Source organism: Oryctolagus cuniculus, chromosome 10 (assembly GCF_051225735.1).
Source record: "Oryctolagus cuniculus isolate XC-2025 breed Fujian yellow rabbit chromosome 10, ASM5122573v1, whole genome shotgun sequence".
Taxonomy (NCBI): Eukaryota; Metazoa; Chordata; class Mammalia; order Lagomorpha; family Leporidae; genus Oryctolagus; species Oryctolagus cuniculus.
In genome coordinates this window covers 88,408,393-88,421,399 of record NC_142876.1, presented here as the reverse complement: position 1 = coordinate 88,421,399, position 13,007 = coordinate 88,408,393, and the positions used below count along the sequence as shown (strand labels likewise).

At 42.8% G+C, this 13,007-nt stretch overlaps 1 protein-coding gene across 14 annotated transcripts in view; it reads right to left on the bottom strand.

Annotated features, from left to right (window-relative positions):
- Positions 1-13,007, bottom strand: part of CADPS (calcium dependent secretion activator) — a 519,824-nt gene that overhangs the window by 375,652 nt on the left and 131,165 nt on the right. For all 14 annotated transcript variants that reach the window (XM_051851514.3, XM_051851515.3, XM_089305485.1 and 11 more), the window contains exon 3: positions 6,245-6,577. In XM_051851514.3, the coding sequence (XP_051707474.1) occupies positions 6,245-6,577 (333 nt within the window). The remainder of the gene's footprint in view (positions 1-6,244; positions 6,578-13,007) is intronic.

The window sequence follows — 13,007 nt, the reverse complement described above, 5'->3', positions numbered from 1 at the left end:
ATAAAGCTTATTAATTGATAATTTTGTACTGATGTAGCTTTAAAAGAAGGTTTTTTTTTGTGTGTGTATATATTCAAAACTCTCTGATTGTGGAGAATTACTTTGGAATGAAGAACATATGAACTGATATTTGCTGGTGAATTCTTAAGTAGGCAAGGTACCCGGTGACAACACCAAGCAGATCACCCCTATCTGCATGATTCTGAACATCTGGATGCCTGTTGTTTTACTGTGCATATTTCATGTTTAATATATTAATTTTCTGTGGATTCATTTGAAGTTTGCTCAAAAGTAACATTGTCAAAACCACTAAAATGTATGTAAAAATTGTGCTGTAGACTAGAATAAAATTGTTACTTGGATTCATTAAAAAAAAATCACTAGCATTCAGGGAAATGCAAATCAAAACCACAATGAGGTTTTACCCACCCCGGTTAGAATGGTTCACATTCAGAAATCTACCAACAACAGATGCTGGCGAGGATGTGGGGAAAAAGGGACACTAATCCACTGTGGGTGGGAATGCAAACTGGTAAAGCCACTATGGAAGTCAGTCTGGAGATTCCTCAGAAACCTGAAGATAACCCTACCATACAGCCCAGCCATCCCACTCCTTGGAATTTACCCAAAGGAAATTAAAATGGCAAACAAACAAGCTGTCTGTACCTTAATGTTTATTGCAGCTCAATTCACAATAGCTAAGACCTGGAATCAACCCAAATGCCCATCAACGGTAGACTGGATAAAGAAATTATGGGACATGTACTCTATAGAATACTATACAGCAGTCAAGAACAATGAAACCCAGTCATTTGCAACAAAATGGAGGAATCTGGAAAACATCATGCCGAGTGAATTAAGCCAGTCCCAAAGGTACAAATATCATATGTTCTCCCTGATTGGTGACAACTAACCAACCACAAAAATGGAAACCTTTTGAAGTGAAAGGGACACTATGAGAAACAATGACTTGATCAGCCCTTGTCCTGATTGTTGATGTACAATGTAATACTTTATGCTTTTTAGTATTTTTTTTTTGTTCTAGTTAATACTATTGATTGAACTCTGTAATTAACACACAATTGTTCTTAGGTGTTTAAATTTAACTGAAAAGTGATCCCTGTTAAATATAAGAGTGGGAATAAGAGAGGGAAGAGATGTACAATTTGGGACATGCTCAGTCGGACTTGCCCCAAATGGCAGAGTTAGAAATGTGCCAGGGGATTCCAATACAATCCCATCAAGGTGGCATGTGCCAATACCATCTCACTAGTCCAAGTGATCCATTTCAGTTCACAATTGGTCATACTGATAGGTCTAAGAGTCAAAGGGATCACACAAATAAGACTAGTGTCTGCTAATACTAAGTGATAGAATAAAAAAGGGAGAGAATTATCCAACATGGGAAGCGGGATACACAGCAGATTCATAGAATGGCAGATGTCCTAAACAGCACTCTGGCCTCAGAGTCAGCCCTTAAGGCATTTGGATCTGGCTGAAGAGCCCATGAGAGTATTTTAGGCATGGAAAGCCAAGACACTCTGCCCCAAAAAAAAAAAACAAAAAAACAAAAAAACAAACAAACAAACAAAAAAAAACAATAAACCTAAATTTAAGATCTCTGCTAGTGAGATTCCAGTAGAAAGAATGGGCCATCAAAGAAGGAGGGAAGGAGGTACCTTTTTCTGAAGGGAGAAGTGAACCTCCACTTTGACTATGACCTTGTCTAACTAAGACTGGAGTTGGGGAACTCAAAAGGCTTCCATAGCCTTGGCAACTCATAACTACAGCCTAAGGAGATTACTGACACCACAAACAAGAGTGTCACATTGTTAAGTCAACAACAGGAGTCACTGTGTACTTACTCCTTATGTGGGATCTCTGTCCTTAATGTGTTGTCCAATGTAAATTAATGCTATAACTAGTACTGAAACAGTATTTTACACTTTGTGTTTCTGTGTGGGTGCAAACTGATGAAATCTTTGCGTAATATATACTAAATCGATCTTCTGTATATAAAGATAATTGAAAATGAATCTTGATGTGAATGGAATGGGAGAGGAAGTGGGTGGAAGGGACGTTATGGTGGGGGGAAGCCATTGTAATCCATAAGTTGTACTTTGGAAATTTATATTCATTAAATAAAAGGTAAAAAAAAAAAAAAACCACTAGTACATCCTAGCTGTGATTTCATACAGTTTTACTTGTGAAGATATGATGGCTTTAAAAAGTTGAGCAGAGTTGTTTTAATAAAAATATTATAGACATAATCAAGCAGGTGGTACTCAGAAATGGTAAAAGTCATAAAAGTGGCATGTTCACAGCTGAAGTCTAGAAAACCATTCAGAAGATAAATTTTTGTTATTTTGCTGTTTCTATTATTTCATCATTGAGATTTTTGATATTTGTTCCTATTTATAACATAACTATATGCTCAAGGCAGAAAATTTGGAGACACAGAAAAACACTGATGAAAACCATAAAAATCAACCATAAAGCTATCCCCTAAAGAAAAGCACAGTTAAAATTTTGTGGGGTCCTTTTATACCCTTCTCCCCCCAAAAATAGAGCTGTACTCATATATTCTGTTTCATAGCCAGATTTTCCACTTAGCAAAACTAGTGTACATTTTCCCACAAAGCAGTAGGCTTTTCTCTTCAACACCTCTTCGGTAGGATGAAGATTATTCTGTCATGTGGTTAAATCAAAATCTGATTAATTAATTCCTGGTTCCAGCTTTTCACTGCATATTAAAGGTTGCAATGAACATCTCTGGAATTTAGACTCTTGAATAAATACTGAGCATTTATTTAGAACAAATTTCTAGAGGAGCAGCAGCTAGTTCAAATGGTTTGCCCATTATAAAAGTGTTTTGCAGCAAATTAACAAGTGACAGAAAAGTTATAATAAAAACTATTCCAACAGTAGGGTATGAGAATATGCATTTCTACAAAATTTGTGATATATCTTCATCACCAGTGTTACCTTTCTTCTCTTAAAATATTTCTATCAATTACCAACACATTCATAGATTAGTGAAGAAAAATCAGACTTGCATATTTACATATTTATACAATGAAGAAAATCATACTTTATTCACTTTAAAATTACGTATTTTCGAGCCGGCGCCGTGGCTCAATAGGCTAATCCTCCACCTTGCGGCGCCGGCACACCGGGTTCTAGTCCCGGTTGGGGCCCCGGATTCTGTCCGGGTTGCCCCTCTTCCAGGCCAGCTCTCTGCTGCAGCCCGGGAGTGCAGTGGAGGATGGCCCAGGTGCTTGGGCCCTGCACCCCATGGGAGACCAGGAAAAGCACCTGGCTCCTGGCTCCTGCCATCGGATCAGCGCGGTGCGCCGGCTGCAGCGGCGGCCATTGGAGGGTGATCCAACGGCAAAGGAAGACCTTTCTCTCTCTGTCTCTCTCTCTCACTGTCCACTCTGCCTGTCAAAACAAAACAAAACAAAACAAAAAAACCAAAAAAAATTACATATTTTCACTTGAATTTTTCCTTTTGTGAAATTACTCTTGTATATCCTTTCCCTTAATTGCTGATGATATGAAACCCTGGAAGAATAACTGGATTGAGTTAAGAGATTAAATACTAAATGACTTAAATATCTTTGTCCCAAGAAGTACTTTCCTTTCTTTCTTCCAATTCTCTTTTGGTTATGGGAACTACTACCACCCAGGGGAGAGAGGATTTTACTTTTTAATATTATTCTACTTTATTCTAACTCATGGAAAAGATGGTGAAGATCAAATGAATAAAAATTAATTAATTTCTTAAGAGAAAGGTGTTCTGCAATTCAACTCTATTCACAGCAATGGGTTTATTGCAATGATGCTGATACTGAGCAAGTACAGAAAATATGCTCAATAAGCTAGTATGATTGAAAAATTAAACCCTAGAATAATTTTGTGCCTAGCAGGCTCTTAAGGAGTGGGTAGGATTTGGCTCCTCAAGTTCTAGCACATGCTTCAATCCCAAAGACTAATCCAAGAGTAAAAGATTAATACTAATGGTTGATGGATTGGGGTAGAGCTTTGTTCTAATTATGGCAGCTGAAGGTGGGGCCTCTGGGAAGTGACTGGATTGGACTAACTTGTAGGGTAGAGCCTCATGATCAAACAATGGCTTTACAAGGTGAGACGACAAGGTAGAAAAGGCTGCTTCCTGTGTGTCTCTTCTTGCTGGCTCACCAGGCGACTTTCCCTCTATACACTCTGCCAGTGTCAGCTTCCAGACACCAGACCAATCAGACAGCCTGATTGTGGACTGTGAGCTGCCAAACTGTAAGCTGAAATAAGCCTCTTCCTTCCCAAGAACTTTTCAAAGTTATTTTGGTTAAAGTAATAAAAAGCTAACCAAAATCCAGGCTTAGGAACTGTAATATTGAATCTTGCTTATAACCAAGGTGGATGACTGTCACTCCCTTTGAAGGTATGATACCTTATTGTGATGGAGAAGGTGGTGGAGGAGTCTAATGCCACCTGCCTACCCCACTCTAAAAATGCCACATGGGATGCAGAACTATTTTAAATAAGAATAATTAAGTTTCACTTTATGCGAGGACTCAGATTTCAAACTCCTTGACTCCTCCAACAAATCTCTCTCCCTCTGGGCTGGCAATCAGCATTCTGAACTGAATTTGGCTGAGAAGAAAATAAGATTTCAGAATATCTTTGAATGTCATGTATGTAGCATATTGTGGTATGCTTAACATACTCCTATTTATTAAAACCTCCAGAACTCTGTGAGATACAACAGTTTATGACAAGACTGCATCTACTGCTACTAATCAAAATAATTCACCATTATCCATGTATGGAGTCAATGAACACTTATGGAGCACTTATTAAGTGTCAAAGAATTATTTCCTACATTGGGAATATTGAGGAACTGGCATAGGTAATTTTTCCACCACCCTAAGGCTAAGCGGGGAGGTTGGGACTGACAGTAAAGAGATGAAAATAAATCATTAGGCAGTAGAAAATAATAATCGAGGCTGTGACGCAAATCTAACAGTGGTGATATAATACTATATAACATAAGGTGGGAAACCACACTAAAAAAATGTTCCCACAGTTGAGAACAGTTTTTCTCATACTATCTGTTGAACTCTTTGCTTAGTATAGTGTTAATCTTATATGTATAAAGTTAATTGAAAACAGATGTTAGTAAACAATAGGAATGGGAATAGTTGAGGGAGGAGGAAGAAGGATAGGAGGGCAGGTGGGGTGGGAAGAATCACCATGTTCCTAAAATTGTATTTATGAAATGCATAAAGTTTGTATAACTTAAATAAAAGATTTCTGGGAAAAATAACAATAATGAACAGAAAAGTGAATGCATGAACTTATGACACATGTTAAAATAAGTCTAATGTCTAGATAATGCTGTTTTCATAATTAAAAAAAACTAGCTTACAAGTTACTAAGATGACAAGTAGAGTCATACTATTAAAGTAGAGTGAATAGACTTAATGAAATCACATAAAAGGAAGCTTTAGATGTGGCTATATCCAATAACCTAAAGAACAGGTAAATAATTTAAAAAGCTCCCAAGTTATACTAAAACTTTCAAAGTCCACAACGTAGGTTCTTGTTGAATGAATGAATATGATGGTAAAGGCAGGCAGGAACTCAAGATCCAGGCTAGATAACCCCTCTCCCCGCAAGCTTTTGCTGCAGAGGAAACACAGGCCATTTGGAGTAGTCCCAATAAAGCCTCAGTTCTTTCCTGTAGACCCTGCTGAAATTCACACGATATGGGCGACTAAGACACCAGTACGATTAAACTCAGGCTTATGCAAGCTGTCTATTTAAAATCATAATTGTCAATTAGGTTCAGCTGTCTCCTAAGGTGAAGAATAGCAGGCTCATGAACTAATACACACTTTGTCTATTTTAAAAGCAGAACCATAATTTTTAAAATACTAATATTTTGATTTCTAGCACTTCTGGTGGACAGGAATCAACTTGTCTATTAGATAAAATGAACTCAGTACCAAGGCCCAATAAAGACTTATTTAAGAGTTCATGAACAATATTTCAATTTCTTTTAAAATCAGAAGAAAAGCATCAACATAATCTAGTCTGGAGTATATTAACCTTTTAACCAATCAGCAAGAAAATATACTTTCTATATGACTGTGTGTGTGTATTTTAATCAAGTGGCCCACAGAAGTCACAAGGCAGACTTGCTAACCCACAGGTGAGAAAAACCATGTCACAGACCCCTTACCTGACAGGCATTGTACAAGAGCTGATGTTCAAACTTCTTGATCCCAAGAATGTTCTGGAACATCTCGTAGAGTTGCTCCTTGCTCAGAATCAGCTCAGAGGCTGCGCTGGCCGTCATCCGGGCCTGCTGCTTTCTGGGGTCCTCCTCCCCACGGTAGATGGCATCAAATTTGGCCATCCAAGAACTTAGCACAGTCTCCTTGCTGAGGCCGTCAATCTCAGGCAGGCTGCGCACCCGCTTCTCAATGTGCTTCTTAAAGACCTCCCGTGAGTCATTGGCAGAGCAGCCCCCACTCTGGACCATGCGGGCTACACGGTCGCTCTTCAGGAACACCTGTGCACGAACGGGAAAGACACACAGTCAGCCACAGAAGGATCAGTTCCATGGGTCCAGGTACTAAGTCAAGCTCTCCTGTTGACTACAGAGGCACATCCTGTGTGATGGATCACATCCTGTGCCACCTCTTCTTGCTGTGCAGACTCAAACCAGTCACTTACATGTTCTGCTTCTATGTCCGGATGTGTAAAATGAGAATAATCAACATACGGTTACCACCCCCCTTCTGTGAGAGACATGTTCCGTGACTTCCAGTGGATGTATGAAGACACGGGTGTTACCCAATTTCATACATGCTGTATATTTTTTCCAGTACATATCCATCTATGATGAAGTTTAATTAATTAGGCATAGTCACAGTTTAATGACAATAACTGATCAAACAGAACAATGAAAACAATATGCTATAAGGAAATAGCATCATGGATAAGGAAGGACAAACGTATTAACTGGGTAACCACAAGGATTACATGAGATTGCTACTTCATGAGAGTAGGTAGAAAATACAGACCCTGGGCTCAGGACACATGGGTTGTTTATCTGCCAATTAATAGCTGTGTGATTCCTGTCAAATTATCCACGGTGTGCCTCAGTGCTCCTGCCTATAAATGAGGATCGTAACAGCCCCTAGACTGTGGGTACTGTAAGATGAGTTACTACATGAAAAGCACTCCAAGCAGTGCCTGACTTACATGAAGGACCGCATGAGTTGTTATTATATGGAAAACACTTGCTCTGATGTCTATCATGCAGCACTTGACTAGTATTCACTGTTTGCATCTCATTTTGCAACCCAACAATAAGCAAGTAATCCCAATAATGATATTATGAAGTATCCAGTAAAATGGGTTTACACTTTCTGAATTACAAATTCTACATGGGCAAGAACTACGTCCTTGTTTCCCACAGTACCTCCCATCCTGAGTATAGCACCTGGCACTTGGAAAGTGAATTAACCATGAACATGGGTGTATGTTAACTTTGTTTTGTAGATGGAGAAAACCAAGACTCCAGAAAGCAGAGGGGACTTGCATTTGTTAACTCAAAGGTCCCACTACAAATGCATGGTCTTGCACTTCACCCTGATTACTTCCTTTCCCGAGGGGCTCCTCCAACGGGAGGAGAACCCTTGGTTGTTTTATTTGCTCTGCCTGAGGCCTGGGACCATACCATCTATTGAGAATACATCACTTCCATTCCACTGCCTACCATGTGGAAGTTTACACAGACTACATGGCTCTGGAGTACAAGGCAAGGCAGGGAAGCTGCTGCTTCCCAGTCATAGAGAGAAACCAAACATCTGACACTTCTGAGCTGGGTCCTCGCTACACTTCAAAAGATGCATCAACATCCCTCAAGAGGCAAAGTAGTTGTTCATTCCCCTGTCAGACTTGGGGGGATGCCCTTGTTGACTGTGAGATGGCATAGCCTGGGCACCTCGGGGACATCTCATTGCCTTGGGCTTCAACCACAAGCCACTCTTGGGGTGGAGAGATGTTTAAAACTTGTCCTCCATTGGCTGTTGACTTAATGAACTAATCTGGAAAGGAGATCAGAGGCTCTGGTTCATAGCATAGACTGTGGCCTATTCCCTACCACTGGGAACTGCTACTTAGTTGAGACCTTAATGTTCATTTGAAAAATCACTTACAGAAGAAAAGTTTCAAGTGACTCCTCAGACTTCATGAACTTTAAGGAGCTAAAGAATTTCCCTGAGCAAAAGTAAATTCTAATGTGGATGATTTCTACATCTAACACCATAGTAGCCTAACCTATGGGTCTGAATCTCAGAGAACACCAACGTTTTGAGGCAGATGGAGTGAATGACTAGACAGGCACGGAGCATCATGGCAGGAGCTGTCAACCATGATCCCAGGCAAGCTCTGCCACAAACTTGCCTTCTGATCTTGGTTGAGTCACCTTCCCTCTCTGATTCTCCAACTGCTGCTCTGTCTGCTGAGGAAGTCAAACCACAAGATGTTGGGCATGGCCTTTCTGGTTGCAATGTTTATAATCTTCTTCATGATCCCATATGTATACATACTAAGTAGAAGACCCGGTGCTAGGGGCCAGGGATACAATGGCGGGGGAAACAGAGATTCAGTTCTCATGGAATTCAAAAGACATCATCCTAATAGTCACATACAAAGAGAATTACAATCTAGAATAAGTGCTGTCCATGGAAGTACTGGAATCCAAGTGTGCCTATACCCAAGAATCTATTCAATTATGTGATCAAGGAAGCCCTCCTGAAAGGCAACACCGTTGACATCATGCATGAAAGATGGATAGGTAGAGAGTTAAGTCAAACTGCAGTTCAAGGAGAAGAAGCTATGTGTGAAAAGACCCAGAGGGCCTGAGGAAATTGGGAGAAGCCAACATGACTGTGGCAATAAGACGTGGAGTGACTGATAGAGGTAGGTGGGAAAGGCCAGCTGGCCAAGGGCATGGGAGGAGGCATTCAGGCTGCTGGTCTGCATTTTAAGGGCACTGTGAAGCCACAATTGGTTTTAAGCTGGGACAGGGCACAGGTAAGTTCATATTCTCTGTTGTTATTATGGGAAAGTGTCAGAGAATAGGCAGGGAGGCAGGTGAAGAGGAACTTGTAGGAGGACAAGTAAACGATGTTGATGGTGGGGGGAGGCAAAGAGGTGAATTCTTCGCTGTCAGCTCTCATGAACATCAGGGGTGACTCAGAAATTCTCAGTCTACAATGGAGCTACACTCTATCCACATCTGTCCACACCAGTGTCCCAAAAAGCTGGAGTGTGCCCCAGTTATAAACTGTTTTATTCTTCTCTTCCAAAGCTGCCTTTTGTCCTTGTTCTTGTGACTTTTTTTTTTCCACAGGCAGAGTGGACAGTGAGAGAGAGAGACAGAGAGAAAGATCTTCCTTTGCTGTTGGTTCACCCTCCGATGGCCGCAGTGCTCCAGCTGCACTGTGCTGATCCGAAGGCAGGAGCCAGGTGCTTCTCCTGGTCTCCCATGGGGTGCAGGGCCCAAGCACTTGGGCCATCCTCCACTGCACTCCCGGGCTGCAGCAGAGAGCTGGCCTGGAAGAGGGGCAACCGGGACAGAATCCGGTGCCCTGACCGGGACTAGAACCCGGTGTGCGGGCGCCGCAAGGCGGAGGATTGGCCTATTGAGCTGCGGCGCCGGCCTGTTCTTGTGACTTTTGAAAACATCTGAATCTCCAGCTGGACTATATATTGCAGGAACGCAGGGATGTATCTGTATTTTTTTTCTAATACTTCTTCTTAGTGCCTAAGATCGTTTCTGGCACATAGCTGTCTGGCACATAGTTCAGCAAGGATTTGCTAGTGCATATGTGGATGATAAGAACAAAGCCAACTGCCCTGGCAGAGACCCTACTGGGTAAAACTGTCTGGATAAAGATAAAAAGGTAAAACCAGCAGGTACAATATACTGGTCTCTCAAAAACATGTGACTTAGGCTAAATGTTCTATAGGAGCTGAAAAGAAGAGGTAAGAAATAGGATGCTGGCATTGTAGCTCCAGCTGGTGTCCATACCTGCCTAGGTGACCCATGAATCCTGGACATGTTACCTGCTTCCCACATAGCAGCCATTCAATAAATATTGATCTATCTAGCAATGGATAATCTTAGATAAACTACTTAACCTCCCTAACCCTAACACTAACATGAGGTTAATCCAACCTTCTTTCTTTGATGAGGATCAAACGGAGAAGACTTTGGGCAGATGGCTTGATCCGGAGGGAAGCTATGACTCCCAGGCCCCAGGAAGAATGGGAGATGAGTGGGATGTGAAGACTGCGGAGGAAGGAGGCCAATGCTTGAGCAAAGAGGAAGGACTAAAAGGAGGCAAGAAAGCCATGTGGAGAGAAGGTGGCAGCAGGAAGCTAATTTTCCAGGCACATCATCAGTCTTGGCGTCTCATCTGTCAAAACAGGAATGGAGGCCAGGGCCAGACTCATTCTGTAATGAATCCAGACACTAAGTGCTTATGTATCTCCTGAGCAGCCATTGCAAATCATCTGTGCTGGGAGCTCCCATCTGTATTTTTTTGTTTGTTTGTTTCTGTTTTTGTTGTTCAGGGTCTGTCACAAGAGACTGCAACCCCAGGCGCAGTTCCATGCAGGCATGTCCATAAATCGTCTCTTCTTTGCCAACTTCCAGACAGGTCATAACGAGAGACGGGAGATAAACCAACAAATATGGGATTGTGAAAGGCAAAGTCAATCCAACAGCTGACCTCATCCATCAGCCCTTCCCTCCATGACCACAGCCAACCCACCTCAAGTTGTTTCTGAAACCCTTTGGAACCTGGTGGCTGCACATGTTACAGGGTGAGGCTGATTCAGGTCCCCTGTTTTGCCGATAGGCTGAGAAGCCAAGAGAGAAAATTTCCCGCTCTGAAAAAGCATCTTGTTCCCAAGTACATAAGAAAAAACCCTAGATGCTAGAGAAAATAAGAGGAAAAAGAAACTCAGACAAACCTGATGGCTAATAATAACAAATGGTACAAAAATCACAGAAGGAATAGCCACTTTGTATGTAGCCACATCAGCATGTGTGCTGATGTCAGAGCACCTGGGTTCAAATCCTAGCTCTACAGCCTGCAACCTTTGTCACTGGAACAACGTAAGCCGCCTGTACTGTCTTCCCTTTAAAACGGGACCGTAACAATCTTAGCTTGTAGGACCTTGGTAAGGATCCAATGTGATTATGCATACCAACTGGCATGTTGCTGACAATAGGGCATGCATGTGATAAAAGGGAGCTGCTGTTTTATACCATGTAGTCACCGAAAAGACATTTTGGGGACAGGCATGTGGCACAGTGGGTTGAACTGCCACTTGGGATGCCTGCATCCCACACTGGAGTTCTAGGTTCAGTCCCCAAAACAGCTTCTGACCCAGCTTCCTGCTAACGCGCAGCATAGGAGGCAGCAGGTGATGGCTAAGGTAGCTGGGTTCCTTCACCCATGTGGAAGACCTGGATTGAATTCCAGTCTCCTGGCTTTGGCCAGGTCCAGCCTCAGCCATTGAACCAGTGGATGGAATTCTCTTTTCCTCTGTCTGCTGCTCTGCCTTTTAAACAAATAAAAGATCTAAAAGTACATTTTTCTTCCTTGACACATTGTTAAACAAGAGCCTTCCCATGTTAAGGGTGAGGTGTGGCTGGTGGACTGGAGCACGGCGCTGGACCGAGGACACCCTAGTGACAAGGTGTGTGAGTAAGTGTAAGAGTGTGTCATATGTGTGATTTCTGGAGCAGTAGGAAGGTGACTGACAACTGTACTAAATAAAAAAAGTGGGCCATCCTTGTAGTGGTTTTCTACCTTAATATAGAAATCCAGTATCTTTATGTGTATATATGCATGGTAAATGCCCAGACATATACCAAAGGAGCCAGTGTTGTGGCACAGTGGGTGGTGGTTCAGCCCCAGCCAAGGTCCCACAGCCAGCATGCAGCAGAACTAGAATTCAGCCCCACCTGTCGGACACTGAGCTCATCCTCTGAATCATGCTGCCATCTGCCCCTTCCTCGCCTGGCTTTCCGCCTTGGAACCAATGCTTTGAGAATGGGTTGTTATCCTCCTGGTTCAAGGCCACTAAGTAGTTGTGGGGTAGAACATGCGTATGTGTGTGAGTGCTAATGTGTGTGTCAGAGAGAGGGAGAAAACTGAGAAGGAGCATATCTTAGTTTTGTCTGCCAAACCTACATTTCCCTTACTTTGGTAAAAAGCACCCTAACTTCTTATTGGGAAATCATTTCACTTTCACTGCAAATGGCTCCACTGGGCTGATCCTCTAGTCAGGTACCACAGTAGCATTAGTCCCAGGTTTTAACTCTTTGGTCCTCTATTCCCCGCCCCCCCCCCTTTTTTTTTTTGACAGGCAGAGTGGACAGTGAGAGAGAGAGAGAGAAAGGTCTTCCTTTGCTGTTGGTTCACCCTCCAATGGCCGCCACACCTCAGCCGGCGCACTGCACTGATCCGAAGGCAGGAGCCAGGTGCTTTTCCTGGTCTCCCATGGGGTGCAGGGTCCAAGCACTTGGGCCATCCTCCACTGCACTCCCTGGCCACAGCAGAGAGCTGGCCTGGAAGAGGGGCAACCGGGACAGAATCCGGCGCCCTGACCGGGACTAGAACCCGGTGTGCCGGCGCCGCAAGGCGGAGGATTAGCCTAGTGAGCCACGGCGGCGGCCTCTATTCCCTTCTATTGTGCTGGCTCCAGGACAGACACACGGCCCATGTCAGCCCAACCAAGTCATCCTGAGGCCTTGGCTGAGCTTCTCAGCATTCTCTCTCTCCCTCACCCTCTTCCTCTCTCTTTCTCTCTCTCCTCTGATAGTGCCTGCTGCAGGGAGAGAACGTGCCCCAAAACAAAGCCAAAACAGAGAAGAGCAGAGTGCAAGTATGGGGGAAATTGAACATCCTGCT